Raw genomic sequence first — 19896 nt, 5'->3', positions numbered from 1 at the left:
CTGGTGAAGTATTCCTGTTATGGTCCGCCAGAAGGCAGGTTTATTAAACATCCACAACATGCTAGAGAGACTATATCTCCTGGTTAGCTCTAGAATGCCTATGGATACCCCCTGAGGAAATTGACAGAGTGGCTTGCGAGAGGGAAGGTATGGGCTTCCCCGCTCCTACTAGGCAGAAGAAGGGGTTTATGGATGTACGTATGTACTAAATGGATGTATGAATGGATCAATGGAAATAAATGCAGACATTTTTTATAACATGTCACCCTTCGTCTCTGTTTTATTTTCAGGTGAATTCCTTAACTATGATATTATGCTGGGAGTGAACCAAGGTGAGGGTCTTAAATTTGTGGAGCTGATTGTGGACAATGAAAATGGTGTTCAGGCCAATGACTTCGACTATGCTGTGTCAAGCTTTGTGGATGACCTCTATGGCTATCCAGAGGGTAAAGACATACTAAGAGAGACCATCAAGTTTATGTACACAGATTGGGCTGATAGGCACAACCCAGAAACACGCAGGAAGACTTTGCTGGCCCTATTCACAGATCACCAATGGGTGGCACCTGCTGTTGCCACAGCTGACCTGCACTCTAGCTTTGGGTCCCCTACGTACTTCTATGCATTCTATCATCACTGTCAAACAGAACAGGTGAGTCTTTCACATCCTTGTGTCCTAATAGTCAATCTTTTTTTAAATAAATATTATGCATTATCCCATTGCACAACTAGTTAACTTTTCCTTGACATAGTTATATTGTAAGTGACTTCAAAGGCCCATTTCATGATCTTGGAGTTGCGTCCAAACCCAATTCCAATGAAGTTGGCATCTTGTGTAAAAATGTCAATAAAATACAATGACTTGAATAACATTTTCAAACTCTATTAGTCACGGTTTGCAAGGTGGTGATGGCGGGTGCGGATCCCAAGAAGCAGGCAGGAGGGAGTAGGCGGTTGTTTGAGAAATTGTATTAAAATAAAGGTCAGCAGGAACAAAATGTAAAACATCAAAATCATCTGAACAGAAAAAATACAAAGTATCAAAAGAAGACCAAAAGTAAAAGTCAGGCAACGTTAAACACATGCACAGCATACACAATGCATGCAGCAAACAAGCAGCAAACAATGAACCGACACCGGATGGTCGTGCCGGGTGTCCTTTTAAGTGTCAATGATTAAACGACCAGCACCTGCGAGGCTGCAGGCAGGGCTGACGTCGCTACCCGTTGGTCGCCAATCTGATCGGGACGACCAGCACCTGTGCAGGTGCAGGCGGGGCCGACAGCGCCCCCCGTTGGTCGCCAACCAGATCATGACAGTACCCCCCCCCCCCCTTCAAGGGGCTGCTTCCAGAAGTCCCAACAGTCTCCCAAAAGGTCCACCCGCCAGGGAACGATCGGTGGAGAGGGCAACCGCTGCCTCTCCAGCATACGACGGGCGGCGGCCTGATGGGAACGGGACTCGGCCTGGGGTGGACGAAGACGCGGCACGGATCGTCGTGGGCGTGAGTGCGATCCTTCTCGCACGTTCACGCGACGGCGCATGGCTCAACGTGGACGTCGAACTGCCAGGCGGACAATGGCACCCCGTACGGCCGTATGGGACCAGGTCTCGTCCGGACGCCGACGTGGGCGTGAACTGCCCGGCACCGGGGGAACGAGACCAGTCCAGAGCCGCTCCGGGATCCAGCGGTGAGTGGGGTCTCGGACTGACGTTGACGCGGACGTTGCACGGCTCGTCGTGGATGAGACTCAATTCGTGATGCACGACGACAGCGTGGCTGGACGTGGGCGTGCACTGCCAGTCACCCAGTGTCACCCTGGACGGCCACCTGGAAGGAAGTCTCGGCCGGACGTTTACGTGGACGTTACGGCTCGTCGAGTTTGAATTGCGTCACTCGACGAGGCTCGGGCTAACGTGGACGTAGCATTGCCAGGCACAGGGTGGAAATGAGACGGGTCCGTTGTACCTGCGGGATCCGATGGTTGGTCGGTTCATTCTGTCACGGTTTGCAAGGTGGTGATGGCGGATGCGGATCCCAAGATGCAGGCAGGGAGGAGTAGGAGGTTGTTTGAGAAATTATATTAAAATAAAGGTCAGCAGGAACAAAATGTAAAACATCAAAATCATCTGAACAGAAAAAATACAAAGTATCAAAAGAAGACCAAAAGTAAAAGTCCGCCAAGGTTAAACAAACACATGCACTGCATACACAATGCATGCAACAAACAAGCAGCAAACAATGAACCGACACCGGATGGTCGTGCCGGGTGTCCTTTTAAGTGTCAGTGATTAAACGACCAGCACCTGCGAGGCTGCAGGCAGGGCTGACGTCGCTACCCGTTGGTCGCCAATCTGATCGGGACGACCAGCACCTGTGCAGGTGCAGGCGGGGCCGACAGCGCCCCCCGTTGGTCGCCAACCAGATCATGACAGTACCCCACCCTTCAAGGGGCTGCTTCCAGAAGTCCCAACAGTCTCCCAAAAGGTCCACCCGCCAGGGAACGATCGGTGGAGAGGGCAACCGCTGCCTCTCCAGCATACGACGGGCGGCGGCCTGATGGGAACGGGACTCGGCCTGGGGTGGACGAAGACGCGGCACGGATCGTCGTGGGCGTGAGTGCGATCCTTCTCGCACGTTCACGCGACGGCGCATGGCTCAACGTGGACGTCGAACTGCCAGGCGCAGAATGGCACCCCGTACGGCCGTATGGGACCAGGTCTCGGCCGGACACCGACGTGGGCGTGAACTGCCCGGCACCGGGGGAACGAGACCAGTCCAGAGCCGCTCCGGGATCCAGCGGTGAGTGGGGTCTCGGACTGACGTTGACGCGGACGTTGCACGGCTCGTCGTGGATGAGACTGAATTCGTCATGCACGACGACAGCGTGGCTGGACGTGGGCGTGCACTGCCAGTCACCCAGTGTCACCCTGGACGGCCACCTGGAAGGAAGTCTCGGCCGGACGTTTACGTGGACGTTACGGCTCGTCGAGTTTGAATTGCGTCACTCGACGAGGCTCGGGCTAACGTGGACGTAGCATTGCCAGGCACAGGGTGGAAATGAGACGGGTCCGTTGTACCTGCGGGATCCGATGGTTGGTCGGTTCATTCTGTCACGGTTTGCAAGGTGGTGATGGCGGGTGCAGATCCCAAGATGCAGGCAGGGGGGAGTAGGAGGTTGTTTGAGAAATTATATTAAAATAAAGGTCAGCAGGAACAAAATGTAAAACATCAAAATCATCTGAACAGAAAAAATACAAAGTATCAAAAGAAGACCAAAAGTAAAAGTCCGCCAAGGTTAAACAAACACATGCACTGCATACACAATGCATGCAACTTTTGCTTTTCTACTTTCATTTCTTTCATAACTTTGCTGCTGTGAAATGTAAATTTCTCCACTGCGAGACTAATAAAGGCAAATCCAATCCAATCCAATCCAATCCAACAAACAAGCAGCAAACAATGAACCGACACCGGATGGTCGTGCCGGGTGTCCTTTTAAGTGTCAGTGATTAAACGACCAGCACCTGCGAGGCTGCAGGCAGGGCTGATGTCACTACCCGTTGGTCGCCAATCTGATCGGGACGACCAGCACCTGTGCAGGTGCAGGCGGGGCCGACAGCGCCCCCGGTTGGTCGCCAACCAGATCATGACACTATTCAGTAAAATACATGACTGCACTGTTTTGCAAGACCTGTGCCATGGCACACCAGATATATTGTCACGTAAGTCATGGGAAATTATTCAAGATGTATGCCAATTGGTCAATCGTCTGGAAGAGTAATCATGTAGTACTCTTCCATAGGGAGCAGCAGTGGATAGGAAATTGTCTTATGATTCAATAAAAAAAAATCATCATCTCACCCCCCTTGGGTGATGTCCGTCCCTTGCTTGAGGGTTCTGCGCAGTATCTGTGCTGTTCCCACCAGCACTGCACTTTTCTGGACCAAAATATCTGATGTTGTTCCTCTCTGTTGCAACCAGTCGTCTCCGACTCCGCACAGATGTTTCGGTAGACTATGCCAGCCACCTGGTTATGGCGCTCCATATGGTGTTTGTCCTCTTTGGCAAGAAATGACCATCTTCACTGGAATGGGGGGTGGTGAAGATGACTTGCCCGTGAGTTTGATTAAAGGGAAGGAGAGTCGCGCAATGTTGTCTGCCTCACTCTCTCGTCCCAGCCCATCTGAATTCAGATGGGCTGGAGATGGGTCGGGATGCAGTGGATGACCACAGTGTTCTACGTGTCTCACTGTGCCCTACTTGCGCTCCACAACGCTTTGCTGGGCCCACCTTCATGCCCGTTGAACCAGTCTACTGGTTTCCTCTACTCAATATGCTGGGTCCAGGCTTTACATGCGTAGGTAGACAAGCCCTACAATAACCTACTGTCTATGTGGCATGCTCACTTACACAGGGAGACTTGTGGTGGCTGGAACGCCTAACCCAATCAGAGATCAAACAGACATGCCCACTGCCTGCCGCTCCATATAGGCTTCCCCTGTCAGCATCTTACACCCCGCAGTCATGTGTTGGATTGTCTGAGGTGCCTCTTTGCACAACCTACACATTGGGTCTTGCCTGGTGTGGTATATCCGTGCCTCTACGGCTGCTCTTGAGCAGCCAAGATGAGTGCCTCTGTACTGTCCTTTAGCCCACCCCTCTCTAGCCACTGACAGGACTTCTTGAGATCAGCCACTTCAGTTATGGTTCGGTGTACATCTGTGTAGGGGATTTTCTCCCATGATGGTCCCTCTTCCAGCACCTCATCCTCTGTTCCCCATTGTCTGAGACATTCTGAGTACATCTTCAGTTGGAGACTTCTCTTTGATGTATTCATGGAGCTTGGATGTTTCATCCTTGACAGTGGCTCTCACACTCACTAGTCTCGGCCTCCTTCCTTACGGCTTATGTACAGTGTCAGGGTGCTGGATTTGGGATCAAAGTATGTGGGCGGGGAGGAAATCCCTCTTCCCATTTGAGGCTCCGAGGAGGACGCAATGCATAACAAAAGGTAATGTCTGTTGGCACGTAATTCAGTAATTACATGCCAACAGCTTCAGTCATGGCTTACTAAAGACCCAAGGATATATGATGTCGTTGGTTGAACACTCCAATTTGTCACAGTGTGGGAGTGTGGGTGTGGATGTTTGTTTTCTTCTGCCAATCACAATCACATTACTGAGAACTGCTTCAGGGTATCCCCCACCTTGTACCCAAATACAACTGGGATAGGCTCCTGCACCCTCTCGACCCGAGTGAGGAGAAAGCGGTTCGAATAATAAATGAATGAATAAATGAATGAATAGTTATTATTAATGTTTTAATCATGAACCAATCATTTGTTTATGTTTGTAAATGATTAATTAATAAGTCTTCAGTTGTTGCAAATGATGAATTCATAATGATTTAATCTTGAACATACTCATCACAAATGCTAAACTAACAATGAGTGTTTCTAATGTTTTACAAATCATTGTTTTTTTTTTGTTATATAGTTTGTTGTTTTGCACACACGCCCAAAATTAATTGCAATTGACGTTTGTAATTTTTAATGACAGTAAATGATAGTAGTCTTGCTTTATTTATCTTTATTTTCTTTATTTGTATCTTATGTTATAACTACAGTGATATCTCGGCTTACGAACTTAATTGGTTCCCAGAAAGTGTGTGTATGGTAAAAAGTTCGTCTGCCAAACATTTATTTCCCATAAGAGACCATTAAAAATGAGAATAATCCGTTTCTAGGTCCCCATAAAGCATAATTTTCTACTAAATAAGCCTTAAAACTACACAAAATATACCGTATTTTATGTATAATAAATGTGCTATTGTATTGTAATTAAATAAATAAACTATATAATAAAGTTGTTTTAGTAAAATTTGTGATGGCCATTGATGTAGTTGCCTCTTGATGATATCCGAGTGAAGTTGCCGTGCTTTCTCGGCGATAATACCCTCACACACACTGTCCCCTGCCAGCTGCTTTTCGTTAATCCAAATCCACAGAGAGGTTTTTCAACCTATTCTATTGCCTGAGACTGTTGCTTAGACAACACAGAAACACCGTCAGCCACATGTAGCAATGGTCGACTCAGCATACTGGTACTGGGACGCTAAGTCACACAATCGCACACCTCACTCGTGTTTCTCGATGATCTCCTTCTTCTGCTCGATCGTAATTTTCTTTTGTGTCCTCTTCGACTTAACACTAGCCTGTGGTGGGGTCTTTTTTGTCCCAAAAAAACCAAGAGTACTCAACTCGATAACAAACAATGTCTGCACTGAGTGCACTGAAAGAAAGTGGGTGTGGAAAACTAGTCCGCCAGCCACAGTGGCGCTGTTCGACCGTGTGGTTTGGTGTTCTTCCGCCGAAAAGTAGTCCATCAGCCATTGTGGCGCTCCGTGTGTTTCCCGAAAACTAGTTCGTATGCCAAGATTATATTCTCGCGAATTTAATGTTCATAAGGTGAAAAGTTCGTAAGCTAAAGCGGTATCACTGTATATGAATAGTCAAACCGACCACACAAATTGTAACACTGATCTTACTGTAGCTTGATTCTAATACATCTCTTGGTTATTAGGTGCCACCCTGGGCTGACGCATCTCATGGAGATGAGATCCCCTATGTGTTTGGCCTTCCAATGATTGGACCAACTGAGCTATTTCCCTGCAATTTCTCGAAGAATGACATTATGCTCAGTGCTGTGATGATGACTTATTGGACAAACTTCGCCAAAACCGGGTACAGTCCCACAAATACATAGTTGTTGTGCTGATTGCTTCACTCTACATGACCCTACAAGAATGATGAATGAAGACAAATCCCTGGAGAATGATGATGTTGATCTTAATTTTATTTATACCTCACATTGTGGGAGGCCTCCAAGTGGCGCGAAGGGGAACACCAGGGCTCTTGGGCTCCTGACGCGGCTAAGTGCCCACCAGCCCGCAGAGACAGAGAAATTATGGGGTCTCACCGAAATGTGAGGCGCCCAATGCTCGCCCATTCGGAATGGAGGGAAATGGGATACCACATTTCCGACAGATTAAGTGGGAAATGTTGAGAGAAGAAGAGAAGAGGAAAGAGCATGAGAAGACAAGAGAGAAAGTGGAGCAGTTGGGCGAGGAGGGCCCAGTAAATGATAATAGGTAGACGGTGGTGAACATCATGTTGTAGTCAGTGGAGGTTTATAAAGAGAGAGAAGATATCTAACCCATGGACGCGAGGGAAAAATGAAGAGACAAAGAAAAGGATACAGGTTAACAGAAGAAACTGGCCAGACTGAAAGTGGAAGAGAAGGAAGCACCAAAGCAATTGAAGAGGTTTCTGAGAAGTTTGGAGATAAACTGGTGGAAAGGAGTTATCAATGCGTGTTCTAGAGGGAGAATGTGTTCGCCTTATAACGGTTTGGGAAAGTTAGGAAAGAGAGACAGACCTAATGCTAGGAGAAAAACAGAGACAGCAAATGAGTTTAAGGAGCACTTCGTAAGCGTGTCAAGAAACAGATACGAGGAAGACCAAGAGTAATCGAGGAGGCAGTGCAAAGAGTTAAAGCTCTAAGAGATGATAGGAGAGTGAGCGAAGCAAATGAAATAATGAATGAGAAGCCTGAGAGAGACAAAATAATGGAGGCTATGAGTGAGATACGAGAGTCATTACCGGGAAAGCATGGAGTAAGAATTCAGTACATAAAGAGTGCGAGATAGAGAGTGAAAGAAAGATTGATAGCGAGAAGATGTTTCAGCACAGAGCGGACAAGTGGGATGAAAGAGCCAACGTTGGATTGATGGTACTGCTACACAAGGAACAACACAAATAGTTACAGAGGAGTGTGCCTACTGAGTATGTGAAGTAGAGTGTTGGGAATCGTGTTAGTGAAGCCATTGAGTTGGACCGAACACCAGAAGCTCTTAGATGAAAGTCAAGCCGGTTTTAGGGAAGGGACGTCCCCAGTAGATGTGACACAAATGAGACTGTAAGAGGAGAGTTCTTCTGGAAGGAGCGAACGCAATACGCAATGATGCTGACCTTGTACAAGACTGTTAGATTTGGAAAAGGCATACCCGAGAGTGAATAAACTGTCGTTGTGGGTCTTCCTTAAAATATTTGGTGTGAAAAGCAGATGTCTGGAGACTGTTAAGGACCTGCATGAGACGACCGAGTACATGGTGAAGGGAAGAGAAGGTGTGAGTGAAGGATGGATGGCAGCAAGTGGATTGCAAGAAGGATGCTCCATGTCGCCGATCCTCTTCAACATCTACCATTAGGGGTTGATGAGAAATGCATTGGTGCAGAGGAGGGTGAATGGTAGAAAAGGGGTGGTGTGGAAGTGGATACCAGGTGGGCAGTTCACAGACATAGCTGGAAGAAATGAAAGAGGTGAGAGTGACAAGTGCTCTCTTTGCAGACGACACAGCGACAGTGGGAGCGAAAGGAGAGATAATTGAGTGTAAGAACAGTGAAAAGATTGACAAATAAGTGGGAAGAGAGGAACAATGAGGATAAGGACAATGAGTTGTAGTTTGGAACTAAAGAAGCTGAAAGGGACAATTTTGTTGAAGAGGTGGCAGGTGAGATTGGTCGATCCGTGTGGAGAGAGCAGCTTGCTGTAATAATAATAATAATAATAATAATACATTTGATTTCAAGCGCCTTTCAAAGCTCTCAAGGACACTTTACAGTCACAGACAAGCAAGATACAATAATAAATAAAATACAATTATAAATAAAATACAATAAATAAAATACATAGAAACAAGAGATAGAGCTACACAGAAAATGCAATTTTAAATAGGTGGGTTTTGAGATGGGATTTGAAGGTGGGAAGAGAATCGATGTTACAAATGTTGGGAGGAAGTGAGTTCCGGGGTTTGGGGGCAGTGCAGCTGACAGCTCTGTCCCCCAACGTGCTGAGACAGGCAGTGCGGCAGGGGTGTAGAGAGCAGCTTACTGTATGACTGTCAGGCGAGAATGTGGTATCAGAAGGATGTAAAAAATACTACAAAAGTAGATGGACAAATACAATAAATATGTGTGGAAGGATAGGAATGGAGAACTGTTGGGTAACTGTTGGGACATGTATGATGCAAGGAAATGCTAGGAGTGAAATGCTAGAGGTGAATTCTACAGAGTGGATGATTGAGAAGTAAGTGCTGGAAATGATTGGACACGTAATAAGTATGAGTAAGGAACGATTGAAGATTAAGGTGGTGGGAGGAACTGGAAGGAAGATGACGGGATGCAAGAGGAAGACTGCTTTGTATTGGAAGTGAATAATAAGTGACGCGGGTATTTGACTGGACGGATGAAGAGAGACTTAGGAGTGACAGAGAAGGATGAAAGAAGAGAGATGAGCGATACCTTAGGGGGTATATATTTTCCGGTGTATAAGGCGCACCCAAAAGCCTTGATTTTCTTGAAAAGATGACCCTGCGCCTTATACGCAGGTGCTCTTTATACGTGAAGTCATATTGAGCCATAACAGGTCTCGAAACGACTGTCAGCAACCACCGAATCCATCCCTCTCCCTGAACGTAAATGAAGTAGTGCATAACCCCAGCCTCTACTGTAGCGCCTTAAATGTGGTGCGCCTTATATTTGGGAAACTTGTATATATTTATATAACGTTTTTCATTCATTTAAGGTGTGCCTTATAGTCCGGTGCACCTTATATATGGAAAAAGTTTGAAAATACACCACTCATTGGGGGTGCAACTTATCCTCCGGTGCACATTATTCACCGAAAAATATGCTAATCTTTATTTGTCTTACATTGGAGAAGAAGAGAGTGAATGAACACATCGATCAGGTGCATCGATGGGAAGGTCAGAAGGGCCATCAACATAAATTGGGAACAAATGAGGAAAGATTGGAGATGAATGTTAGGAGTATGAATACAATGTAGGTATGAGGCGTGTGGGACAGTATGGCCTTGTCAGAGCAGGCCTGACAAGGCCTGAAAAGTGGATGCATTGAGTAAATGATGAGCAAATAAAATTTGAATGTGGGGAGTGAGGAAGGGCATTTGCATTGCAGGGTAATACAACAAGTCATGAAATGAACTGCATGGGAGGAGCAAATGAAGAGGAAGAAGAGAGGAGACAGTGTGGAGAGTGTAAATGATGGAGAGCAAATGATGGCGCTCCTTGTGTGGCTGCCTCTAGAGCAGCTCCTACCTCTTTTAAATTCCCTTTCCGTTCTATTTTATTTATTTATTTATTTATTTATTTATTTATTTATTTCTCCAATTGTGTTTTGTTTATTTTTGTTCCCAAAACCTACGGGGAGGAGATGGGCATCTTCACTTCTGCTCATCGCCATTATTTTTTATTTTTTCGCCATGACTGTGAACGGGGAAACCAGTCGCAAACGCGATGCCATTGTTTAGAGTCGGGCTAGTTGCCGCCACACCGGACATCCCCGACGAGGTGTGTAGGAGACATCCCCGCGGATGTCGGGCCAGGAATAATCACCGCAGAAGGAGGAGAAAGTACCGCCGTGTTTACCCGTCCGTAATTAAGGGGAATGTAAGATCACTACCGAACATGATGGACGAGCTAGCGGCGCTAACGCAAGACCAGACGTAGTACCGGGAGGCCAGCTTGCTACTTGTCAAGGAGACATGGCTATCTACAATCACTCTGGACAATCACGCTGAGTTGGAGGGCTTCCAACTCATACGAGCGGACAGGAATGCAGGCAGTAGTAAGCAGAAAGGAGTGGGAATTGCTGTGTTTGTGAATGACAAATGGTGCAACCTGGGCGCAGAAAAAATCTGCACTCACGGACATTGAGCTGCTAGCCATTAGCCTCTGGCCGCATTATCTGCCACGGGAATTCTCACACGTCATAGCTGTGACGCGTACATTCCCTCAACGGAAAATGGCGGCGCAGCCTCTGATGCCCTCATGACTGTTGTAAACAGGCTGGAAACCCAGTCCCCCAACGCCCTGTTCATCATCTCTGGGGACTTCAACCATGTCTTCCTGCAATCCTCCCTCCCAACATTCACCAACGTTCACACGGTATGTAATCTGTGCTACCAGAGACAATAACATCTTGGACTTGTTCTATTCAAATGCTATACAGACCCTACTCCCTCCTGCTCTCTTGGAAGAGCAGACCACAATGTGGTGTATCTCCAACCCGTGTACAAACCCCTGGTGCACAGGCAACCAGCTGTTACCCGCACAGTCAGAAGATGGTCCACAGAGGCTGAAGAGGCTCTGCATGACTGCTTTGACTCAATCAGGTGGGAGCTCTTCACTGAGATTCATGGGGAAGACATTGATTCATTCACTGACAATATCACGGATTACATACATTTTTGTGAAAGAAACACTGTACCAACCAGGGCTGTGTGGTGTTTTTCCAACAACAAACCATGGATTAATTCCAACATAAAGGCCCTCCTGAAGGGGAACAGAGAGGAACTGGAGTCCGTGCAGATCCAACTAAGGAGAATGATCAGAGAGGGGAAAATGCCTACAGGATGAAAATGGAGGAGCAGCTGCAAGCCAACAATGTCGCTGGTGTTTGGACGGGCCAAAAAAACATTTTAGGCCTCAAAAGCCCAGTGACATCGAATGAGAAAGACAAGGACTGGGCAGATGAACTATACTGCTTTCTAAATCGGTTTGACAAGACGTCTGTCGCCCCCACCCACCTGCACCCACTCTCACTGTGGATTTCCTTTCCCTGCACCCTCTCACGACCAGTTTTCAGCAACAAACAACTGCCCTCTCTCCCGATGCCCCACCTTCAACCGCCACTCTGCCTCCTGGTTCCTGCCTGTCTGTCACAACCGCGCAGGCGAGGAACCAATTGAGGAGGGTGAAAATGAGAAAGGCAGCAGATCCGGACAACATCAGTTCCCGACTCCTCAGCTCCTGCTCCGACCAGCTGTGTGTCATTGTCCAGCACATGTTCAAGTCGGAACTGGACAGAGTTCCACAGCTGTGGAAAATGTCATGCCTCAACAGCTACAGACCGGTGGCGCTGACGTCTCACCTGATGAAGATGCTGGAGAGACTTGTCGTCACCCACCTGCGACCGCTGCGAGCTCATCACTGGACCTGCTACAGTTTGCCTACCAGCCCAGCATCGGTGTGGAGGATGCCATCATCTACCTCCTCTATTCGGCGCTGTTGCACCTGGAGAATGTTGGGATCACCGTGAGAATCACATTCTTCGATTTCTCCAGTGCCTTCAACACTATCCAGCCCAATCTACTGGGTGACAAGCTGCAGCATGCCGGAGTTGACCACCACCTCACACTTTGGATTACAGATTACCTCACAAATTGGCCACAGTATGTGAGGGCCAAGAACTGTGAGTCGGACAGGCTTTTCCGCAGCACTAAAGCGCCACAGGGGACAGTCCTGGCTCCATTCGTGTTCACTCTCTACACCTTGGACTTGAACTACATCACTCCACCCTGCCACCTTCAGAAGTTCTCTGATGACTCAGCTATTCTCGGCCTCATTACAGAGGGAGATGATCAGGAGTACAGGGGTCTTGGCCAAGGACTTCGTGGAGTGGTGCCAGCCGAATCACCTCCAGATCGATGCTGGAAAAACCAAGGAGTTTGTTGTGGATTTCTGCAGGAAATAATCCTCACCTGCACCGTTGACCTCCTACAAGCACCTGGGTGTTATTCTCGAAAATAAACTGGACTGTACTACATACACGGATGCCCTAATCAAAAAGGGACAGAGTCGCCTTTTCTTACTCAGGAAACTGAGGTCTTTTGGGGTTCAGAGGTCACTCCTGATCTTCTCGACAAACCCTGTGGTGTTCTCTACGTGATATTCTGTGTTACCAACCAACTGAGCTAAGATGTTTGTAGAGAAGATCAAAGACCTCATATTGGAACCTGAGGAAACATTGGCATCTTATGATGTGACTTCTCTCTTTCCATCTGTCCCAACCCCAGCAGCAGTCTCAGTGGTGAGGATGAGACTGCTGGTGGACGTTTCTCTGCATGAAAGAACCAAACTTAAACCGGACCACATCTGCCAATTATTGGAAATCTGCCTTAATACTACGTATTTTCAATTTAAGGAGAAATTTTACAAACAAATTCATGGCTGTGCTATGGGCTCACCAGTTTCACCCATAGTGGCTAATCTTTACATGGAAGAGATGGAGAAACAGGCCCTCACATCCTTCCCGGGGAGAAAACCTAGAGTCTAGGTATGGTCACGCATGGGCAAACTATGGCCCGCGGGCCACATACGGCCCATTAGGCTTTTTAATCCGGCCCGCAGTACCTGCCCATATTATAGTAAAAACAGTGTCTGAAACTCATGACAAAAAGTTAGCGGACAACAGGGCAGATAACTGAAAAGTTGCCTGCCCCATTTTTCACAACTTGAAGCACAATGAGACAACTAATCACATTAAAAAACATTGTCACAAAGTCTATTTTTTTTTAAATCAAGAATGTACCTACTACAAATGCTACCTTGCTTAATTTACGGTAAATGTGCATGGCTAGATTTTGCTGCAGTAGTCGATTGTCATTGTGGTGCACAATGCAACGATTGCATTGCTTCCTACGAGCCACTAAGCCCCTTTCATAAGTCTCATGTACACTTTACAGTCACGGTTTAATGTAAATTTACGTTTTGTAGCGTCACATATGTTGTTAGCTTCTTTTGAATCTTTCTTCTGGGCTGAGGTTCTGTGCATCTATTTAGGACAATGATATGCAATTGCACGACTTTATAACGCTTCTGATTGGCTGCCGTGCCGAGTATGCAAATTTCACTGCAGGTAGCCTATGTCTGTGTGCTCGGCGACGGTTCACGTGTATTGTTTGCGCGTGAAGGCGAGGGCGTCAGTGAGGAGTTTGTTGAGCGCGCGGTCAGGACAAATGATGACTATGATTTGGCGGAATTTAACACAAGTAGGTATTATTGATGATCCTAGGAGCTAGGTTGTCTGGGGCTTCATGCCCCTGGTAGGGTCACCCATGGCAAACAGGTCCTGGGTGAGGGACCAGACAAAGTACGACCCAGAAGACCCCATATGATGAAAAAGAGAAATGGATTCAGTTTTCCCTTGCCCGGACGCGGGTCACCGGGGCCTCTCTCTGGAGCCAGGCCTGGAGATGGGGCTCGTTGGCGAGCGCCTGGTGGCCGGGCCTACACCCATGGGGCCCGGTCGGGCTCAGCCCGAAGAGGAAACGTGGGTCCCCCTTCTCAAGGGCTCACCACCCATGGGAGGGGCCAGAGGGGTCGGGTGCAATGTGAGCTGGGCAGCAGCCAAAGGCGGGGACCCTGGCGGTCCGACCCTCGACTGCAGAAGCTAGCTCTGGGGATGTGGAATGTCATCTCTCTTACAGGGAAGGAGCCTGAGCTGGTGCACGAGGTTGAAAAGTTCCGACTAGACATAGTTGGGCTTTCCTCCACACACAGCCTGGGTTCCGGTACCAGCCCTCTCGAGAGGGGTTGGACTCTCTTCCACTCTGGAGTTGCCCACGGTGAGAGGCGTAGAGCAGGTGTCGGCATACTTATTGCCCCCCGACTCGCCGCCTGTACATTGGGATTCACCCCAGTAGACGAAAGGGTTGCTTCCCTCCGCCTTCAGGTGGGGGGACGGGTTCTGACTGTTGTCTGTGCATATGCACCAAACAGCAGTTCAGTGTACCCATCCTTTTTGGAGACCTTAGGGGGTGTGCTGGAGAGCGCTCCCTCTGGGGACTCCCTTGTTCTGCTGGGCGATTTCAATGCTCATGTGGGCAATGACAGTGGGACCTGGAAGGGCGTGATTGGGAGGAATGGCCCCCCCGATCAGAACAGAGGTGGTGTCTTGTTATTAGACTTCTGTGCTCAACACGGATTGTCTATAACAAACACTTTATTCAAACATAAGGGTATCCATATGTGCACGTGGCACCAGGACACCCTTGGTCGCAGTTCGATGATTGACTTTATAGTTGTATCATCGGATTTGCGGCCTCATGTTTTGGACACTCGAGTGAAGAGAGGGGCGGAGCTGTCAACTGATCACCACCTGGTGGTGAGTAGACTCCGTTGGTGGGGGAAGATGCCAGTCCGACCTGGAAGACCCAAACGTGTTGTGAGGGTTTGTTGGGAACGTCTGGCAGAATCCCCTGTCAGAAGGAGTTTCAACTCCCACCTCCGGCAGAACTATACACATGTCCCGGGGGAGGTGGGGGACATTGAGTCTGAATGGACCATGTTCCGTACCTCCCTTGCTGAGGCGGCAAATCAGAGTTGCGGCCGTAAGGTAGTTGGTGCCTGTCGTGGAGGCAATCCCCGTACTCGCTGGTGGACACCAGTAGTAAGGGATGCCGTAAACCTGAAGAAGGAGTCCTACCGGGCTTATATAGCCTGTGGGACTCCTGAGACAGCTGACACGTATCGACTAGCCAAGCGGAATGCAGCCTCGGTGTTCGCCGAGGCAAAAACACGGGCATGGGAAGAGTTCGGTGAGGCCATGGAAGCCGACTTCCGGACCGCTTCGAGGAAATTCTGGTCCACCATCCGGCGTCTCAGGAGAGGAAAGCAGTGCACCACTAACACTGTGTACAGTGAGGGTGGGGCGCTGCTGACTTCGACTCGAGACGTCGTGAACCGGTGGGCAGAGTACTTCGAAGACCTCCTCAACTCCACCAACACGCCTTCCTTGGAGGAAGCAGTGTCTGGGGACTCCGAGGTGGGCCCTCCGATCCTTGTGACTGAAGTCACCGAGGTGGTTAAAAAGCTCCTCGGTGGCAAGGCCCCGGGGGTGGATGAGATCCGACCGGAGTTCCTAAAGGCTCTGGATGTTGTGGGGCTGTCCTGGCTGACACGCCTCTGCAACATTGCGTGGTCATCGGGGAGAGTGCCTCTGGATTGGCAGACCGGGGTGGTGGTCCCCCTTTTTAAAAAGGGGGACCGGAGGGTGTGTTCCAACTACAGAGGGATCACACTCCTCAGCCTCCCTGGAAAGGTCTATTCAGGGGTCCTAGAGGGGCGGGTCCGTCGGAAAGTCGAGCCTCAGATTGAGGAGGAACAGTGTGGTTTTCGTCCCAGCCCCGGAACAGTGGACCAGCTCTACACCCTTAGCAGGGTCCTCGAGGGTGCATGGGAATTCGCCCAACCACTCTACATGTGTTTTGTGGACTTGGAGAAAGCGTTTGACCGTGTCCCTCGTGGAGTTCTGTGGAGGGTACTTCGGGAGTATGGGGTACAGGAGCGGCTGATACGGGCCGTTCGGTCCCTATATGACCGATGTCAGAGTCTGGTTCGCATTGCCGGCAGTAAGTCGGAATCGTTTCCAGTGAGGGTTGGGCTCCGCCAAGGCTGCCCTTTGTCACCGATTCTGTTCATAACCTTTATGGACAGAATTTCTAGGCGCAGCCGAAGCGTTGAAGGTTTCCGTTTTGGTAGCCTCAGTATAGCATCTCTGCTTTTTGCAGATGATGTTGTACTGTTGGGGCCTTCAAGTGGAGCTCTCCAACTCTCGCTGGAGCGTTTCGCAGCCGAATGTGAAGCGGCTGGGATGAGAATCAGCACGTCCAAATCTGAGACAATGGTTCTCAGTCGGAAAAGGGTGGAGTGCCCTCTCCGGGTCAGGGAGGAGATTTTGCCTCAAGTGGAGGAGTTTAAGTATCTGGGTGTCTTGTTCACGAGTGAGGGTGAAAGGGATCGAGAGGTCGACAGGCGGATCGGTGCGGCGTCTGCCGTGATGCGGACTTTGTACCGATCTGTCGTGGTGAAGAAGGAGCTGAGCCAAAAAGCAAAGCTCTCAATCTACCGGTCGATCTACGTCCCAACCCTCATCTATGGTCACGAGCTATGGGTTGTGTCCGAAAGAACGAGATCCCGGATGCAAGCGGCCGAAATGAGCTTTCTCCGTCGGGTGTCCGGGCTCTCCCTTAGAGATAAGGTGAGAAGCTCGGTCATCCGGGAGGGGCTCAAAGTCGAGCCGCTTCTCCTCCACATCGAGAGGAGCCAGATGAGGTGGCTCGGGCATCTGATTAGGATGCCCCCGGGAGGTCTCCCTCGTGAGGTGTTCCGGGCATGCCCCACTGGCAGGAGACCCCAGGGACGACCCAGAACACGCTGGAGAGACTATGTCTAAATGTGTAATAATATGTTTTGAATGTTGGAAGTGATTCCATTTTTCAATAAATGTTGATTTCTTTAACTTTGCCCCTTCAATGAAAACTTATTAAATACAGACACAATCTTGATGAATCACAGTGCATATGTTATTTTAATCTATTTCCATTTCCTCCTCCAAGTATCTGCAAAATAGTATGTAAACTTGAGACAAATTTATTAACTGATCAGGGATATTTTTCACATTTGAAAGACAGTTAATAAATTGGGTTCTTACTGTGCTATGAGGTTTGTACACACTACATTTAAAGGACCATTTTTTTGTGTTTCCCACTGACATCAGAAAAACGTTTTATAGCATTTAAAATACCCAAAACAGGCAGGCTGATATTTTTAGTTAAATGAAAAACACCAATAAAAATGACTTCAAAATGAATCCGGAAATGGCCAGTTTCAGAAGGTCCCACCCCCTTGTTCGTGACGTCACGCCAATACGTCTTGCCTTGCTCGAGAATCAAAACAATGGCTTCAGATTCATAATCAGAATCAGAATCAGAATCATCTTTATTGCCAAGTATGTGTAACACACAAGGAATTTGTGTCCGGTAGAACACGCTGCACTAGTATCGTCGTCAAAAAAACTGCTAAGTGGCACTATACAGTTCCATTTTGGAACTGTATAGTGGATTCGGAGATTCGGAGAAGATGTTTTCTTGTTACTCATCCAGTTATGAATATGATTCCAATAGTTCTGAAGAGGAAAGCATAAATGTTTGCAATTGATTCAAGGAGTCCTCCCATATCAATTCGAGCCGCCAATGACAGCAACGTAGCACCCAGAAAATGCAGAAGATTGCGTCCAAGCTCTGTTGGAAATGGGCTGCTTATTTGTCAGCTGGGAATTTGTGTCAGCGAATATCAAATAGTTGTCTTGGTGCAACACACAACGATTCACCTTGGTGTTATTTATGTGTTTTCCTTCTAATTTCGCCATCAACACGGATCAACACGAAGTTTTCAGACCAAACAAAGTACCCAAAATGCATTGTGTGTCGCTTTCTCGGTTAGGGGCGGTCCAAACGTGACGTCACATGGGGATCGTCATCAACTCGAAAACAAGACTTCGTGAATATTCAGCGCAAGTCTTAGAACGTAAACTATAGCTATATGCTGTGGAATCTTTATAAAATACGCTCAGTGAAAGTCATTTGAAGTGATTTTATAAATTATGGACATAACTTGTCCGGGGCGTCGGTTGTCCTTTAATGCTTTAGGTTTAGTGTTTCCGGCCCAAACACTCCCTCCAAATGCTCCTGGCCCGGCCCCTCTGTCAAATTTTAGAACCCAATGCGGCCCGCGAGTCAAAAAGTTTGCCCACCCCTGACCGATCACTGATGTGGATGATAATTTTGTCATAATTAAAAAACAAGAAATTCAATCCTTCACAGATCACCTCAACTCGGTCGACATCAACATTAAATTTACTCGTGAGGACATTAAAGAGAACCAACTAGCCTTTTTGGATTGTAAAGTAATTATAAAAGAGGACAGAGAGCTAAAAACAGAAGTCTTTAGGAAGGCTACGCACACTGACCAATACTTACTTTTTGACTCTAACCACCCTTTACAACACAAACTAGGAGTTATCAGAACCCTCCAGCATAGGGCTAAACTAATACCAACAAGCATTGAAGGTAGAGAGAATGAGTCAAAACATATCAGGAGAGCACCCACTAACTGTGGGTACCCTCAGTGGTCATTCAACATATGTCAGAAAGAAAGAATAGGGAATGAAACCAGAAATTCCCAAGATACAAAAATGAGAGGAGTAGCAGTACCTTACATTACAGGAGTTTCTGAAAAATTACAGAGTCCTTTGGCAACACAAAATTCCTACTTATTTCAAACCGATAAACACGTTAAGGCAAAAATTACTGCATCCAAAAGATAGGCTACCAAATGAAAAACAAAGTAATATAGTTTATTCAATACATTATAAGAATGAAAATTGTAAAGAGCAGTACATTGGGGAGACGCAACAAATTCTCAAAAAAAGACTTTATCAACATCGCAGGGATAATACTAGTAGGCCTCAATCGGCAGTACATTTGCACCTAAAAGCTAGCAACCACTCATTTGACAACAATGAGGTTAAAATCTTAGCGAAAGAACATAGATGGTTTGAAAGGGGGGTAAAAGAAGCGATTCTCATAAAACAACTAAATCCTTCATGAAACCGGTCTGGAGGGGTCAGGTTCAATTTGGATCGTTCATACAATAGCCTGCTTAAGCAACACAGGTTAGGCAACATTCGTAATGCTGATGAGGTGATACCGGTGGGAGTGGGGCAAATAGGCCAGTCGTTAGTCAGGAATGTAGGAACAATCATTGGGGCCACAGTGAATGGTCCTCTGCTCCCCCCAACCTGAGAGTAGGGACCTATCATAGCTGTGTCCGGCGCCGCCATGTCTAGACAATAGGGATATATAAATAGGGCTGACACGACCAGTCAGACTTTAGTTCGCTGACGAAGCCTCTGGGATAGGAGGCGAAACGTCCGGCACCTTCAAAAAGTACAGATGACGGCTGAAGATACCTTCTCATCTATGAACTGGATAGATTGAGTCATGGAGTTTTGACCCTTTGATGCACAACATGGGTCAAAAAATGATTCTCTTCGCTCTATATTCAGCACTTTGGATATGGCGGTGCTTGATCAATAAGGTTGAGTTGAGTGGATTCCAGTACTCTAACACCTGAATACTAATTGGGCTCAAGCGCTTCCAGAAATAGACAAATAAGTTTGTATCACAGAG

General features: G+C 47.7%; 1 protein-coding gene across 6 annotated transcripts in view; it reads left to right on the top strand.

Moving 5' to 3' along the window:
* Positions 1-19896, top strand: part of nlgn1 (neuroligin 1) — a 93577-nt gene that overhangs the window by 57706 nt on the left and 15975 nt on the right. For 4 of the 6 annotated variants that reach the window (XM_089001875.1, XM_089001873.1, XM_089001872.1 and 1 more), the window contains 2 exons: positions 291-652; positions 6586-6746. In XM_089001875.1, the coding sequence (XP_088858001.1) occupies positions 291-652; positions 6586-6746 (523 nt within the window). Of the gene's footprint in view, positions 1-290; positions 653-6585; positions 6747-19896 lie in introns of those variants that run through there. The other 2 variants (XM_089001874.1, XR_016115658.1) reach the window with 2 other exon arrangements.

The sequence above is a fragment of the Hippocampus bargibanti genome, linkage group LG07 (genome assembly GCF_051943395.1).
Source record: "Hippocampus bargibanti isolate YZ-2025 linkage group LG07, ASM5194339v1, whole genome shotgun sequence".
In the NCBI taxonomy this organism is placed as follows: Eukaryota; Metazoa; Chordata; class Actinopteri; order Syngnathiformes; family Syngnathidae; genus Hippocampus; species Hippocampus bargibanti.
Note: the sequence above shows the minus strand (reverse complement) of the source record. Positions and strands in the feature narration are given on the sequence as shown.